General features: G+C 43.5%; 5 protein-coding genes across 5 annotated transcripts; 3 read left to right on the plus strand and 2 right to left on the minus strand.

Annotated features, from left to right (window-relative positions):
- Window positions 1–1,252: 1,252 nt before the first annotated feature.
- Window positions 1,253–2,686, plus strand: C922_04015 (hypothetical protein; the record flags this gene model as incomplete). Its single annotated transcript, XM_008819600.1, has 2 exons — window positions 1,253–2,247; window positions 2,401–2,686. 2 exons carry the CDS (start codon window positions 1,253–1,255, stop codon window positions 2,684–2,686), a joined length of 1,281 nt encoding a protein of 426 aa, XP_008817822.1.
- An 815-nt stretch (window positions 2,687–3,501) lies between these two features.
- Window positions 3,502–5,277, minus strand: C922_04016 (hypothetical protein; the record flags this gene model as incomplete). The annotated part of the gene is made up of 1 exon (XM_008819601.1): window positions 3,502–5,277. One exon carries the CDS (start codon window positions 5,275–5,277, stop codon window positions 3,502–3,504), a length of 1,776 nt encoding a protein of 591 aa, XP_008817823.1.
- Window positions 5,278–6,707: 1,430 nt separating this feature from the next.
- Window positions 6,708–8,594, plus strand: C922_04017 (hypothetical protein; the record flags this gene model as incomplete). Its single annotated transcript, XM_008819602.1, has 1 exon — window positions 6,708–8,594. One exon carries the CDS (start codon window positions 6,708–6,710, stop codon window positions 8,592–8,594), a length of 1,887 nt encoding a protein of 628 aa, XP_008817824.1.
- Window positions 8,595–9,710: 1,116 nt separating this feature from the next.
- C922_04018 (DNA-directed RNA polymerase III subunit RPC8) lies at window positions 9,711–10,976 on the minus strand (the record flags this gene model as incomplete). The annotated part of the gene is made up of 4 exons (XM_008819603.1): window positions 9,711–9,769; window positions 9,907–10,254; window positions 10,444–10,627; window positions 10,866–10,976. 4 exons carry the CDS (start codon window positions 10,974–10,976, stop codon window positions 9,711–9,713), a joined length of 702 nt encoding a protein of 233 aa, XP_008817825.1.
- A 1,523-nt stretch (window positions 10,977–12,499) lies between these two features.
- Window positions 12,500–15,020, plus strand: C922_04019 (hypothetical protein; the record flags this gene model as incomplete). The annotated part of the gene is made up of 9 exons (XM_008819604.1): window positions 12,500–12,911; window positions 13,093–13,425; window positions 13,574–13,687; window positions 13,841–13,910; window positions 14,054–14,116; window positions 14,230–14,306; window positions 14,473–14,532; window positions 14,755–14,805; window positions 14,947–15,020. 9 exons carry the CDS (start codon window positions 12,500–12,502, stop codon window positions 15,018–15,020), a joined length of 1,254 nt encoding a protein of 417 aa, XP_008817826.1.
- Window positions 15,021–15,534: the final 514 nt, after the last annotated feature.

The following is a 15,534-nucleotide window of genomic DNA, read 5'->3' on the forward strand; positions in this document are numbered from 1 at the left end:
GCCTAGCGGAAAAAGAAGAAAAACGCGCCACGCGATGAGAGACGAATCGGCCAGGATGTAAAACCCTTTCTAGAGGACGCAAACGTGGCGAAAGCGGGCGAACCGAAACTGAGAGAACCAGAAATAAAGCCAGTGAGCGGACGCAACACACTCTTATCGTGCAGGAACAAAAAGGGCGACAATGTTGGGAAGTCTCGGTTTTAGGGGAAGGGGCAATTTCTAGGCTCCGCCCTAGTAACACGAAGCAGTGTCTTCGATCGCAACTGGTCGCTGGGCTATATTAAGGTGAGTTCCCCGAAACGAGTTCCCCCATATGGGGCTTCCTAAAGTGAGAGCCCCTAGTGGGCGTCCCTAGGTGGGTATTTCTAGGGCTCATTACTAAAGGCACTTCAGAAGGGAGCTTTATAAACCATACGCCTAACAGCACGGTCATTATGAGCACCCCCATTACGGTTGCCCCGTTTTGCCGCTCTCCTTAAGTATACACATTTGGCCGAGGCGTAAAAGAGCATTGCTTTTTTGTTTATTCCTAGGGGTGCCTCGCTATATGAATAGTTTAGTTCTCTTTTTATTTTTGCCCTTACAATCTTTCGCCCCCCATTTTGATTCCATCCCTTTGTTTTTTCCCCTCGTTTCTTCCTTTTGTTGCTTCCTTTTTTTTCTTCCTCTTATTTTTTCCCTTTTTTTCTGCCCCCCCTAGAGGAAAAATTCGAAATGTACACAAGTGTGAAGTATGTGATACCCCCGTAGAAATGATATTTGTAATATCCCTGCATTTTTCCGTGTATACTCCTCCATAACATTGCTTTCTTTTTTTTTTTTTTTTTTTTCTAAGAATGCCATGTATATCCAAGATTGTCACCTAATGGTAAAGCTCTCCACAGCATGTGAATGAATATATTTTTGATGCCTTCCGAGGAAGCACTGTGAAAAAGAGGATTGATTTGCTCACTTTGAGGGAGTTACCATCCTGAGCATGAGCTTGTGCTGGAACCCTTGCTGGAGTACGTAGCGTATGGGCCTATGCCGTTTACGGGGTAGGCTCTGCCAGGTACTCACTGCATACTCTAGGCAACCCTCTAAAGTCGCGCACATACAGAACACACATTCAATACAGCAAAAAGAGAGCCCCCCTTCTTGAGAGACGAACCGGGAGCAGACCCCTTCACAAAGGCGAGTCGCAGAAGCGCTAACGAAAAAATAGGCAAAGTGATTGAATGTAAAAGATCCCCTCTCCCCCCTGAGGAACAAAATGAAACGCCCATTTGGCTCAGCGCAGGTATCCATCCTGCTTCTTCTCGTGCTACTCCTATACAAGACCTGCAAGGCAGTGTCCCTCCTAGAGTCCATAAAGCACGACTTACAGATCGTGAATAATCACAACTTCAACACAGTAGTTAACAAATTTAGAAGCGAAAAGGTTTTCTCCGTTCTGTTTTTTCAAAAAACGAACAAGAATATAAAAGACGTAATAAAAAAGTACAACGATGTCGCAGCCAAGTTCAAAGGGATCTTCACCCTGTGTATAGCTGACTGTGATGAAAATCCGGGCCTGTGTGAAAGTGAATTGTCCCTCTACGTCCCAGATTATAAAAGCACAAATAAGCACCACTTGCTGATATACCCTATAAACCCAATGCCCAAATTTATATTCAGTGAAGAAATGAATGAAGTGAATTTAAAAAAATACACCTACCTCATTCCATCCAAAATTGATGTCATTAAAGACGAAAAGGATTTTACTGTTTTCCTTTCCAAACATGAAAATATGCCCAAGGTCCTTATCTTCAGTAACAAGAAGAAACCCAATTATGTACTCAATGCTCTAAGTAACAGCTTCAACAGAAAGCTAATGTTCTGTTACATTAACAACGAATTGAATGACCTTGTCCAGAAGTACAATATAAAAACCTTCCCCACTATACTAATTTTAAAAAAGAGCAAACTGGTAGATACTTATAAGGGTAAGCCCAACTTTCTTAGCATGTTCGATTGGCTAAATGTCCATTCAGAGACATTTGTTCTCGGTGGAGGCTTCGACATATCTCCAGATAAAACCGTAGACAAACCCTGGAAGTTCGAACTGGTCCCTAAGTTCACCAAAATGTCACACGGAGACATTTGCTTTAAGAAAGCGGACAAAGGACTCTGTCTCATTTATTTGAAAGAGGGGGACAAGTTAGAAAAAACAGAAATCGACATGCTCCTCTCGCTCAAGGAGAAGTTCAAGCCACACATAGATGGAAGGTAAGTCCAGGGCACCGCACTCGCCTATGGATGCGTAACGTGTTAGCGGAACTATGATTGGCCTGGCCCATTTCGGTCTCTGCCCGCGTTGCTGCGTCTAACCTAGACACCATGCCTAACTAGTGCACAACTTCCACTTCTACACCCCCGCAGAGGAATCAACTTCCGATACATGTGGATCGACATCGCCACGGAGACCAACTTCCGGGCCCTGTTCGAAGTGAAGAAGTATCCCTCCGTCGTCGTCTTCAACCCGTACAAGCGAATTCGTTACGCAAAACTGAACGAAGATTTGGTTGCCACGAAAGAAAATGTTGAAAAACTTTTGGAAAAAATATCCGGAGGAGATGCTAAATTTACCATGCTGAAGGGACAAACATTGCCTGAGTTCATTCAGGACGATTCGGACCCCAAGGCGAACGAAAAAGACGAGTTATAAAAGGAACATGCGGTGTAGGGTTTTCACACAAAAAAAGAGAGAGAGAAAAAAAAAAGGTGCCCATCAACAGAGTGTCCCTATCTTCCCACCTATACGTACACAGCTATATACTTAGTTGTCACTCCCCCAGGAACTTTGCTTTTCTTTTCATTAACCATCTTACCTCTTCGAAGAGGAAAAGATGGGGGAGACCTACAGGGGAAAAGAAAATTCCCTCCACATTTGCCTGATGCGTTTCCTCCCCCACGCTAAAACTTCGCAACCCTTTTGCGACACCACACCTTCACATCCTCTAATCGATTTCTCCAACTTTTCTTTTCTTTCTCTTTTTCTTTTTTTTTTTTTTTACCACCTCGTAAGAACATTTTTGCGTTTTAAAAAAAAAAAATTTAAGAAAAACTATTTTTGTTTTGCGCGAAAAAAAAGAGGTGAGAAAAATATGAAGAAAAGGAAAAGTGCCCAAACTGGGAAGCCAGACTGGGAAGCAAAACAGGAAAGCCAAACGAACGGGTCATTCCTTCGTCGGCGTCTATTCAAAAGAGGGGAGTGCCACAGGGATGTGTCCACTTCCAAGGTGGAGAGTGAAAAACCCATCACATGAGTTGACAATTAGGGAAAATGCGGTAGCAGCAGCAGCAGGGGAAGAAGCGGTCGACAACAGAGTTTAGCCATGCGCAGGTGCTTCCACACCATAGCACATAATGTGAACGCCGAAGAGCGAAATGGAGCGCAACCGCAATTGAATGGACTGCAACGGGGGGTGCGGTCATTTAGTTAGGCTCTCGCCACTCCGACGCTGCACCGCTTCCCTACCGCTACTCCTGGGCGTGCCCACGAACGTCCCAACACTTCACCGTCTGGTCCCACGAAGTAGACAAAACCAAGTCACCCACCCACACCATCGCGGAAACGCGGCTCCTATGGTTCAACATCGACAGAGTGGAGTGCCTTATTTTAATTTTCTTGGCCTGAGAGCTGGCTAATTCGCTTTCATTAAAAAGTAGGAAGGGTATGTCAAACTGGTTGGGTTTCAACCCCACTTGGTTGCCCCCTCCCTTGGTGGAGTCATTGGATACGCTTATGCTAATTCTGTTTTTCCCCTTGAAGTTCTTACAACTGGTACTATGCTTAGAGGTGTTTGCACAATGCTGGGATGTTAGTGATAGTTTTAACTTGGTGGAGGTCCTCGCGCCTTTGACTTCTCCCTGAGTAGTTCCCTCCCTGGCGTTCCCTAAATAAATTTTACTCCCAAAATTAGGCGCGATCTCCTTCCTACTATTGACACTCTTCCTCTTTATAATGTTAAATAACTCGTTCCTGGACATGACTTGGACTCTCTTGTCATGGATGCTCTGCACATTTGGAGTCAACGTCCTTTTCCTATACGTGTCAAGCATGCTAGTCCGTTCCACCTTCCCCAATTTTTCATAATTCTTATTGCTATTTTCTTTTCTAAACAAGTCAGGTGATTTTCTATAGTTGCACTGAGATACGATAGAACTGGATCGGTTACTTCTGACCGTTTTTTTATTCAACTGTAGGAAATTCTTTCCTCCATTTTTGTTCCTTTCTGTAGCCGTTTTGGTGGTTAAGTCTCCAGGAAGCGGGGGGAGAAAGGAACAACTTGCACCCTCCCCAGGAGTAGAAACTGGGCAAGCTATAGACATACCTGATCTGTTCATTCCATCCACATTCTTCTCAGTCTGCCAGAGTTTTATACTTCCATTATCTGATGAAGAGCAGAAGAGATTATCATACTTTCTCGAGAAAGATAAAAAACGAATAGGTGAAGTATGCCCAACGTATATTTCCAGCGGCTTCTTCTCATCAAGAAAACGTAAGTCAAATTTTTTTATTAAACAATCTGATGCTCCTGAGTATAAGCAACTCCCATCTGAGAAAACCGTATTGATCGAATATTTGGAGTGTAAATCGCTATTTTTATGAATAGGCAATGCTTGTCTGAAATCAAAAAATAGCATGTTCCCCTTGTAGGAACTAAAAATGTGTACCTTATATTCCTCATTACAAGTGCAGTAATTTAGGCAATCTCCTATCTCTTCATATCTGTATACATTTTTTTTTTTATTCAAATCTGTTAAACAAATGGATCCTTCCTTGCTTCCATATGTCATTTTATTTTCATCAAAATAGTTTATGCAAAAAATAGAATTACACTGGCTATCTACTATTTCTTTAACCTTCTTTTCGCCCATGTCGATTATGGATATGTTGTCATCTCTGTTTGTCATTCCGGCACACAAGTACCCCTTCCTCTCATGATAGCTGGAACATAGGATCGGGTTATCCAGCTTAATGTTCTTCATGTTCGTCGCACTTTTTACGTCAACTACGTTCGTTCCGCTTTTTTTTTCACCCTCCCATGACCACACGGAGACCAGACAGTCGTGCGAAATCGTTGCAAACTCCTTTTCCCCCACGAGATGGATCCCCTCAATGGAGTTATCGTGTCCTTTGAAGCTCCATAGCGGTTTGATATTGCTCACCATTCTGCTCCCATCGAAGAGCTGCTCATTGTTTTTTATTTCGAACATATAGTCGTCGCTCGACACGCAGTTTCGGAAATCCATTTTATCTCACCCTATCAAGATGGTATACGCCTGGCCCACTCAAATGCGAGTTCGATTAAGTAAAAGCAGCTTTGGGGGCATATCGGCTGCAGGGGAGGGGGCCAAAAGGGCACGGAGAAGAAACATACGCACGCCTTCTAAATGAGCTCCCAACAATAGGCACGGGGGCATGTACAGGTCAGTGAGCGTAGAATCCCTCAAAAAGGGGACACATCACTGCACCCATATGTTAACATGGCCGATCGTGCCAACGGAAAAGCAGTACAGTGAAGAAGTTAAACCATGTGGAGCTCATTCAGACCATCCGTATGCACATGTGCATCCTTCTCACACACTTTGGTGGCATAAATGAGCTCCTTGTGGAGATAACTTCTTAACAAGTTTTTTTTTTTACCCTCTTTACAAGTCCGCGCAGCGTACAATCTACATTCCCCCACCCGTCACCAACGAAGTGATGGGGACAAATTTGAAAAATTGTGCTCTCCGTTGGTGGGTATCCCCGTGCACATTTTCGAAATGGTGAAAAAATGAAGAAAAAAAAAAAAAAAGATGAAAAAATGAGGCCATTTTATACCCTTTGCTAGCTGTCTTAAGAGGCGTCATTTTTTTTTTTTTTTTTTTTTTTCTCCCTTCCCAATTTGGAGCGTACCCCAAATGACACTTCCACATGTCGAGAAAGGTGGACAGACCAATGTGATTCATCCATCCATCAGTCCAATTGAAACACTGCAGAATCGCCTCCCTTCTTCATTGCGTCTAAACGGGATCAAAGAGGACCTTCGCATTACACCCCTCCTAGATGCCTGCGGACACGATGCACAAAGTGATGCTTCGCTTTTCCACCCTTCCACACACTGAATCTCCAAAATGTGCTTCCATCCCCGGCCAACATTGTAACGGCACGTAGTGACATTGCTGCACCAAATGAGAATTAGAATTGCCTCTAAAAGAGTAACGTTCTTTTTTCACATCCGGTCCAACTTTTACATGTCTCCCCCCTTAAGAAAAAAATTAAACCCATTCGCCTAACACCACAGAACGCACTTCCCTACGTAGCATTGACATTTTAGAGGACTCCGTAGTGACAAGCAAAAGTGATCTTCTCCGCTACAATGTCATGTGGGACAAATTAATTTCCTGTTTCGTCGTTTTATCTTCCGATTGATAACGCTCATCTGGACGTACACGCCTATCAGGAATAGTGGGGCGTCTCATATGAGGGTTTTTTCCTCCTCTACTCCCCTGATGATCTCCCCGGAGAGGATGAAAAGGCTGAAATGACTGAAGAGGCTAAGTTAACCCAAGCATAGCCAAGCATAGAGAGGCCTTAACTGGACACACTGCATCCCATCTATCCACAGCACACTTCTCCTAAAAAAAAATTATACTCCATTGACCCCAAACGGCACTCCACAAACATTACAGACAGGATGAAGAACAACCTGATGCTCTCACTTAACAACGCCAAGGACTACCTGAAAAGCCGAGACGAAAATGGACAATCCGTGTACAAGCACATATGTGACGTGATAAATTTTATCATCGTGGAGAAGCCAGAAAAGTCTTATGAGCATTTTGAAATGATCTCTAGTCATATAAAGGAAAGTAAGAAGGGGGACTCTGTTTTGGCTTCGTCTTCCGCATCATATGCCTCTTCATCCCACCGCGCAAGGGGCAAAACATCCAAAGATTCCAACTTGAGGGACGTCAATTTAGACAACTACATACTGCACAACTATATAAAAAACAAAAAGGACTGGCTAGCCAAAATAAAATTCTCACTCCAGCAGAGAGTGCAGCCTAAACGTATCCAGTTACCTTTTTTAAAAAATTTTTACGAGCAAGCCAAATTAATTAACTGGGCAGGATACCACATAGGGAGCGATTCTGTTTGGCTCATCAATAAATCCGTGAAAGATGTCCTCGAAAAATATAAAAATGAATTGGTGTCCCTACATTTCTGGGGAATACTCAAAGGCGTAAAGAACGACTACTACATTTTGGAAGGGCTTCTAAAGGAAAACTCCAGCTTCCTCTTTCATAGGAAAGGGAAAAAATCGGCACCTTCGGAGGACTCGAATGGAGAGGAGTCCTCAAGCAGCGGAGGGCCCGCATCAGGAGAGGGGGGGAAACAGGAAGAGGACGACGAGGAAGATGACGAGGAGGAGGACAAAGAGAACGATGAAGAAGACGACGAAGAGAACGACAATGACGAACAGAAGAGGGACCGAAATAAGAACCACAGAAAATCCACAAAGCGGAAGGGGAAAAATAAATCAACGGAAAACCACCATCTGAACTACAAGAAGGAAGACTTTGTCACCTTCAACAGGAGGGTCAATAGACACGTCTACTGGGCGTCCGTGAACGGAACGGATGAATGGGTTCTCCTAAAACCTACGACTCCAGAGTACATTCAAATGGCTAGTAAGACGAATAAAATGCTGACAGGACATATGAACAAAATAATAACCGCCTTCCCAAACATTGCCATAAAGGAAAAGCACTATCTCAGAGCTCTCATTTCACTCATATCGTCCTACACGCACATATCGCCTAGGAAGTATTACATTACCAGAGGGGCAGAAAAAAAACAGGCAGTTGGGAAGGGAAAAAAGCGAGGGAAAAATCGAAACAGCGATGAAGATCAAGATGAAGAGGGAGATGAAGAGGAAGATGAACTGGATTACTCCGATGCGTCTAACGAAAAAAGTGACGATTCTAGCGAAACGAAAGATGAAAATGAAGGTGATGAAAATGGTGAAGAAGAGAAGGAGGGAGATGGAGACAGACCGAACGGAGATCTTGACCATGACAACCACGATGCTGGGGATGATATCCTAATAGAAAATAAAAAGTTCCAATTCGATGCAAATGCTCTTTCACGCCTAGAAAACTGGGTTCACTGCAAACATAACTTCCTGCCAAATGGACATGTCTGCTACCCCAAAGATAGACGCAGGAAAAATGGGGGACACGCAAGTAACGCCAAAATGAGACACATTATTAAACATAACCCCCCTTTAAAAATCCTAAGAGGCATTAATGCACAAAAAGAAAACCAAGTTCCTCCCACGTGGAAAGTGAAGCACCTCAATCCTGGCCACTACTATGGAGCTCATAGTCTCCACTACGACGTAATAGTCCTATACAATTTTATATTTTATGGCGCCTTTACTGTTTACTCAAATAAGCAATTTTTTAACTTCTACATTGGAAATGGGATAAAATCGAAGCACTCGTTTATTCATACTTACCAACCTGGCAAAATCGAATCGGACGAGAGTGAGTTGTCTGAGGTGGACCACTCAAGTTGAGGGGAACACCACACCCTCCTTGTGATGAAATGGACCAAAAAGAAAAAAAAAAAAAAAAAGGAAAAATTTAAATGTACATATCATGTGGTCTTTGTTCCAGCTCGGAATTTTTTATTATTTTTTTTTTTTTTTCTACCCTGTCGTAATAACGTTGCTTTGCCACTACATGGTGGTGTGAGCAACTTCCGTTTTGTTGATCCCACATGACATCATTTTGGAGGTACCAACATACATGGTCACTTTTGATATAGAACCGTATGATGCACACAAAATCGATTAAAAAATATTACGCTACATTGCGATGAAAATATGACGGTAACATTGTGATCACCACTGCATGATACGCACCCCTAGTTGGTGCCATCCCTCCACACGCTTAACGCCTTATGCCGTCTCACGATGTGTTGAAAGGGACTCCTCATAGGAAGAGAAGTAAATCATCAAATGGACTTCAAACCGGTTTGAAAATGTTAAACAAGTCACGTTCGTTCTTAAACTGTACGCAGAAATTTCCATCATGGGGGAGGACATACAAAAAAAAAGAAAAGAAAATATAAGAACAGCCAACAAACGGGGTCACACTAAGGGAGACACACTCACAAGTAGGGGATTTCCAAAGCTCCTTTCTCTTCACTCAAAGGAGGCCCCTTCACCAACAGGTTGCTTAAAATGTTAAAAAAAAAAAAAAAAGAAAGAAAAAAAAGCAAGGGCAATATCTCAAAGGTGCCCTGTCCACATAGTGTTCACATTGGCTTCAATTTTTTCCCTCTCAACTTCGTCCCTCGCTTGCATGCGCATTGATGTCCATTTCATGTCAGCTTCAATAATGAGCTACGTTTGTGTTGGATCAAATGGGTCATACTCCAAACGGATATCCGTAAAAAACACACAGACTGCTTCTTCCCACGGTTAGTATAAAACATCCATACCGGGTCACACTAGTTCCACCATTTGACCAGGCCTAACCCGTCCTGCTGCACGGTACCCTTCAAAAGAGGATTACACACGAACGGGTGAGGAGATAGAACGCGCGCGGAGAAGGAGGATAAGAAGAACTCCCCCAATAACAACGCGACGTGGGAAATAACGGTATAGCCGCGCCTCCATTCGGCTGCCCTATCTTACCGTTATGGACATCGATGGCGTCGTCTGATCCTTCCGCATCTCGTTGGGGTCTGCATAAAGTGCACGTTCATTTATCCGTGTGTCGCCGCATTTTCGATCTCATGTAGTACACACATTTACATGCACATACGTCAAGTATTTTTTTTTCTTTTTTTTTGTTTTTCTTTATTTTCTCCCCCTTGCCTACCGCTAAAATAGGTGTCCAGCACCCGCACCCTGATCAACTCATCTTTTGTGTAAAAAAATTTTATCCCCTCGTATGTCCAGAACCACTCTTTCTTCTCGATATCACTAGGGGAAAACGAAAAAATGAGCAAAAAAATAAGAAAAATAAAAAAAAAAAAGGTGTGGTCATTCACAGGAAGGTTATTCCCACTGTTGCCGCTCCCAAGTCGTTCATTTTTATCCGCATCAAAAAGAAGGCATTTTTCTTTTTTATCACTCTCGTCGCTTTCGTAGCTCTCGTCGTACAACTCCTTGGGCTCCCTCAAATTGGCACAGTTCACCCGGATGTTCTCGAAGAAGCCTATGCTGACTGCAAACGAATGGGAGGAGTACCATGTTTGCCGTGTTGTATCACCATTTGGAGTGTGTCCCCCTTCGGTAGGTACTGCAGCCATGGGGGCGGGGGAAATTTATCATGTGTGGGGCGCTACACATGCACACATAAAAAACATATAACTGATTCTACGCGTGCACCCTGCTCTGTGGCTGTGTGTCCTACTTATGATTCCATTCGAATCGGAGTTTTTAACGAAGCCCTCAATAATTTCATTTTCAAACGGCTGGAAATATACCAGCCTGAAAATTACGTCAAATCGAATTTCCCCTGTGCCTTTTAGAATCTCCCTGTTCTTCACCTCCAATATGTCGTACAGGCCAACACACAGACCCACATTTTGCAGCACCTTAAAAAGGAAGAAAGAGAATTGTTTTAGATGTCAGGTTCCTTTAAATGGCTCACACTGAAATGGGTTTACCCCTTCGCTTGAAGAATGTGCTAAATAACTTGGCTGACCGATACAGGAAGAGGAAGAAAGTTTCACGTTTTTCTTTTTTTTTCTTCCCTCCCCCATACACTCTGCTCCTTTACTGCCCGTTCATTGCCGCGTTCACAACGGATTTTGCCGCAGCTCACGATGGTACCTTGTCGACATACTTGGCCCTTATCAAAAATTCAATCACATTCTTTAACTCCTCCTCCATAAAATGAGGCTCAATCTTTATCACGTCCTCTATGCGAAACAGGGAGAACATGCTTGAGGGTTAAAAATGAGGAAAAAACTGGGGGGCCATCTTCCCTACTCACGTAGGTTCATGCTTTCACCAAGGCGTAAATAAGCGTACACCTCTGTATGCATATGCCCATTAGGTAAACTGCTGCTGGCAAAAAGTGGGCTCATCTCGTGAGGAAAGAAGAACCAACACCGAAAACGCCATTTTTTACCCTATACTGCTTCAGCCCCAACAGAGAAAGTGAACGTTTCACGCAGGTTTTATCTCACTTGGATGTATAAAACAGTGAGCGGTTAAAAATGGACTGAAAAAAAAGTGTTCTTTATGTAATGCTTTCCACGTAATACCCTCTATGTAATGCCCAATCCGTCTGAATATCCCTCCGCGTATCTTGAAACGGTAAATTATCGTCGCCCACTCGTTTGCCCTGCGCCACGTACCCCTCGTTAATTCCCCGAGATTTTTTTCTCATTGTTACGCCTCTTCCTCGCCCCCCCTTTTCCTGCATAAGAGGGTTTCGCTTCAGTCCCACCGTCCGCGGGCGTTCAGAGGCAAATTTTTTAACACGTGAAACTTTTACAAATGCTTAAAGAGTTGGTACGTTTTTTTTCCTTCCGCTGGCTATCTATCCTCAATTGGATTTTTTTTTCTTTTTTTCTTCCCGTTTTAAGTATATAGAACACAGGCGTTTTGAATCTCAAACTTTCTGCTCCCCCCCATGCATCATCTCACCGTTTCATCATCATCACCCACCTAATACCTTCACCGCCAGGAGGTTCTCTCTCAAGAGAGAACACGTACATCATGCGTGAGCAAACGTACAACTATAGCCGCTCCATATATATATATATTTTTCTTTTTTTTCTTTCCCCCCCCGTGTACGTTATGCCTACATGCTTGTAAATGAGCGACAAGCAAAATTGCTTACTCTTCTGTTTGGTGCCTCTCAAGTCGAAGGAAGATGGTAAGTTACCCGTTTTGATAATTACCTGTCTATGCGAGGGGGCCACACCGAGGAATTCCCGTCATAGGAAATATTTTGCCTATCTGTGATTGCACTCAAACGCTACTACAAGTGAAGGTGCACACGAGGAGGGCCCCCTTATGGTGTCCTTGTTTGGCTGCCCACCTTTTACACCCCATTCCATGTGTTGTGTGTTAACCGCCGTTCTTGTGCCCTTCCCCCCTCGCAGACCGTCTAAACAGAACTGCCTGTCCATCTTTGCGCGCGCCGAGTCAACCACCCCGTGAAGCTAATCCATGTGCGCATCTTTCTGCCTACAAATCGGCACAGTTAATTAAAGACGTGATGACCACCCCCTTCCGTGTGTACGTCAATTAGCCCGCGTTCAAATCATCTGGCATGTAACCACTTCCTCGGGAGAAGAGACCAAAGTTCAGCATCTTCGCCACGTTGGGTTATACTTTCCCCAGTACAGTAGGGCACCCCACCACAACCCTCTCCACCACTTATCGCGCGTCGCCACGCCCAAGCAACACCCCACCCCCGCACACACATCGCTCAACTAAATGATGAAGAAAAAATGAAAAAATGGAAAGGGAAAAGAAGATGGCACATAAATATCATTCTGATGTTCATTCATCAGTTCTTTGACAGAATAAACTACTCCATGAGAAACACCTTTCTCCATGACCACTACATTTATTTGAAGTTTAGGAAGAACAAAGTCATCGGTTTGTTTTCCATTATTAATTCTTCAGTATGTTTAATCATTACCCCCTTGGTTGGGTACTACTGCGACAAGCATAAAAAAGACAGGAAGAAAATGTTGCAGGCTATATCTGTGTCCTACCTTCTGGTGAATATCATTCACTACATGTTCATACGCACCAACAGTTTGGGCCTCATCATATTCGTCACTGCTGTAACGAAGATGCTGCACGAGTGTTCCCACGTGATTACGGAATCGATCTTTATAGAGAGCATAGACCGAGGTGAGTCCCTCCTCCTGAGCCGCGCGCGTGCTGCGCCTGTGCACCGTTACGTATCCACCCCTCCTTATACACCTGTACTGATAAACCTGTACTTATACCCTTGTACTTATACACCCATACCTATGCACCCCTACTTATACACTCATACCCATGCACCCCTATTTATACACCCGCCCCAAAGGCAAGAAGAGCATCATCTTTACCTACCAGAAACTCATAAGCACAATGGCCACCATGCTAGGACCTTTTTTTTGTCTCATCCTATTCTATGTGTATAATGACAAGTGGAACATCAAAAACATTTTTGTTATTTTCCAGTTTTCTATATTAACAATCCTGCCACAGACGCTGATCAGTTTCCTCTGGCAGAACAATCCTATCGACCCGGTTAAGAGCCTCGAGGAGACGGAACTCATCTCCAAAAAAAACGATAAGAAGCGTGTTTTTTGCCTCTCCACAAGTCATATACCGTACATTGTTTTCGTTTCTCACATTATTACCCTAGCTGGGGCAGGTAGGACTTTTCTTCTCCATTGGGGGGGGGAGTAAGCGTCTCGGTTAGCGCTTACACGACTGATTAGGAGGCTCTCCACATGGTCCGCCTAGCTGACTCGTGCACGCAGCAATACTATTATCCCCCCTCATATTGCATCCCCCCGCAGGCATGACGTTTAAATACTTCTCCCTGTTTCTCAAGTCCGAATATAAAGTGTCGCCCATGCTGATGTGCGTCCTCAACATTGTCATTCCAGTCCTCCTCACCTTTTTCACCTACAGTAAAATTTGAGAAGGAAAAGGACCCCCACGGGCAGGACAGGCGCCTTCGTGGGGGCACGCCATCCATTCGCCAACGCGTGGGCGTACATTTACACAAATGTGTACATATTTATATTTCTATTCATATGTATATTTATTTTTTTTCCCCTCAGTTTCACAAAAGCTGTCAAAGTCGCTGGGTCGGGCCCAGGTTTCCCTCTTCTTCACGACCATTGGCTTCTTGTAATAGTTTAAAAATGGCACTAACGAATAGGCCACCTTTTTCCTGCTTCTCCTGTGAGCCCCACGGACTCCACACATATATGCGTGCACCCAAATATATTTCGTCATTCCTGCCCTATGTGATACCGCTCCCCCCTGTGCAGGCTCCTCTGTTCTCTTCTCTACATACACAATTACCAGGACGTTCTGAAGGTCCACGTTTTTAGGTACCCACCATTTAGACAAAATTCACCATTTGGAAGCGTAGCGAATTATCTTAATATAACCCCTTACACACAAACGACTTTCTTTTTTTTTTATTCACCTCTCCATTCCGTAGGAGCGTCTTTCAGAATTGCACCAACTCTATAGATAAAAGTATTCTCTATGACTTCATCGACACCAACCGATACACAGGTATGCACTTGGGAGGGAAGCTGTCCGCATGTAGAGGCGCGAAAAATTAAGTTCATTGTGTAGGTTGCGGTGCACGAAACCGACTTGCACATTCTACACATGGGTAATAAACTCGCACATGATATGCGTGCCTACATAAGATGTTTCCCCTTTTTCAAATGTGCAGGTCGATGGATGGGTGTGCAAAGCTTGTACTACGTCGTGTGGTCCATCAGCGCATACTTTGGTAAGAATCGGAGGAGGGGGTTAATCGGAGCATGCAGCTCTCTTTTTTATTACTTCTTTTCATTTATTTTTTCTCGTTTATTTTTTCTCCTTTATTTTTTCTCGTTTATTTTTTCTTGTTTATTTTTTCCCGTTATTTTTTTATCATTCATTTTTTCCCCATTACGGTTTCCTCCCATCCACCGCTTGACGGATTGACCACTTTCACTTTTCTTCGTCCCAGGCGGATGGCTCTCCGACATATCGTCATACAGAAACACGTTTAAAATAACAAGTAAGTGACGCTATTTTCCCCTCTCCTTTTAATAGACAGCATTGCTGTGTGAACGGGCTAGTGTGCTCCCCCTTCTAAATTGTTCCACCCACTTGCAGTCCTCATCACAACATTATCGTGTACTTCCGCCCCTCCGTTCAGCCTTTTTTTATTTGATATCTTTGATAATCTACGCCCCCCTCTTGTGGCTCGTGCCGGTCAAAGAAACCATGTGAGTGTGGGCGGATTGGGGCCCACCCACCACTTTCCGGGAAAAATGAAAAAGGGAGAAGGAGAAGAAGCAGAAAAAAAGGAAAAACAAAAATAGGACAAAAAAAAACACACACCCACCCCATGCATCTATGTAGACGTATCAACTCTTATAGAAGCAATATTCCAAACCTTCTCTATCTTTTTCCTTTTCCTTCCTAACCTGGTCAAACGTGCACTCTCTTTTTGCAGTTTTTTTTTTCTTTTTAAGTCCCCAACCCCTATCACACGTTTCCATTTGTTTAAAAATAAAAGTGTGTAAAATTTATCCTCCCAATTAAGCTCTACATATCGTCCCAATTTATGTGCATGTAGTTTAATCTCCATAAAAACATGGCATCGTTTTTTGAATTGCCACGTTAACCCTTATTAAGCTTCTTTTTTGTTTTTACAAATGTTTAGTTTTTTTTTTTCTTTGCTACTCTGTGTTGTTCGCTTTGGACGCTAGTTTGTGCCCTTTTATCTCTGCTTTCTTCTTTT

This window comes from Plasmodium inui (assembly GCF_000524495.1).
Source record: "Plasmodium inui San Antonio 1 unplaced genomic scaffold supercont1.19, whole genome shotgun sequence".
Taxonomy (NCBI): domain Eukaryota; phylum Apicomplexa; class Aconoidasida; order Haemosporida; family Plasmodiidae; genus Plasmodium; species Plasmodium inui.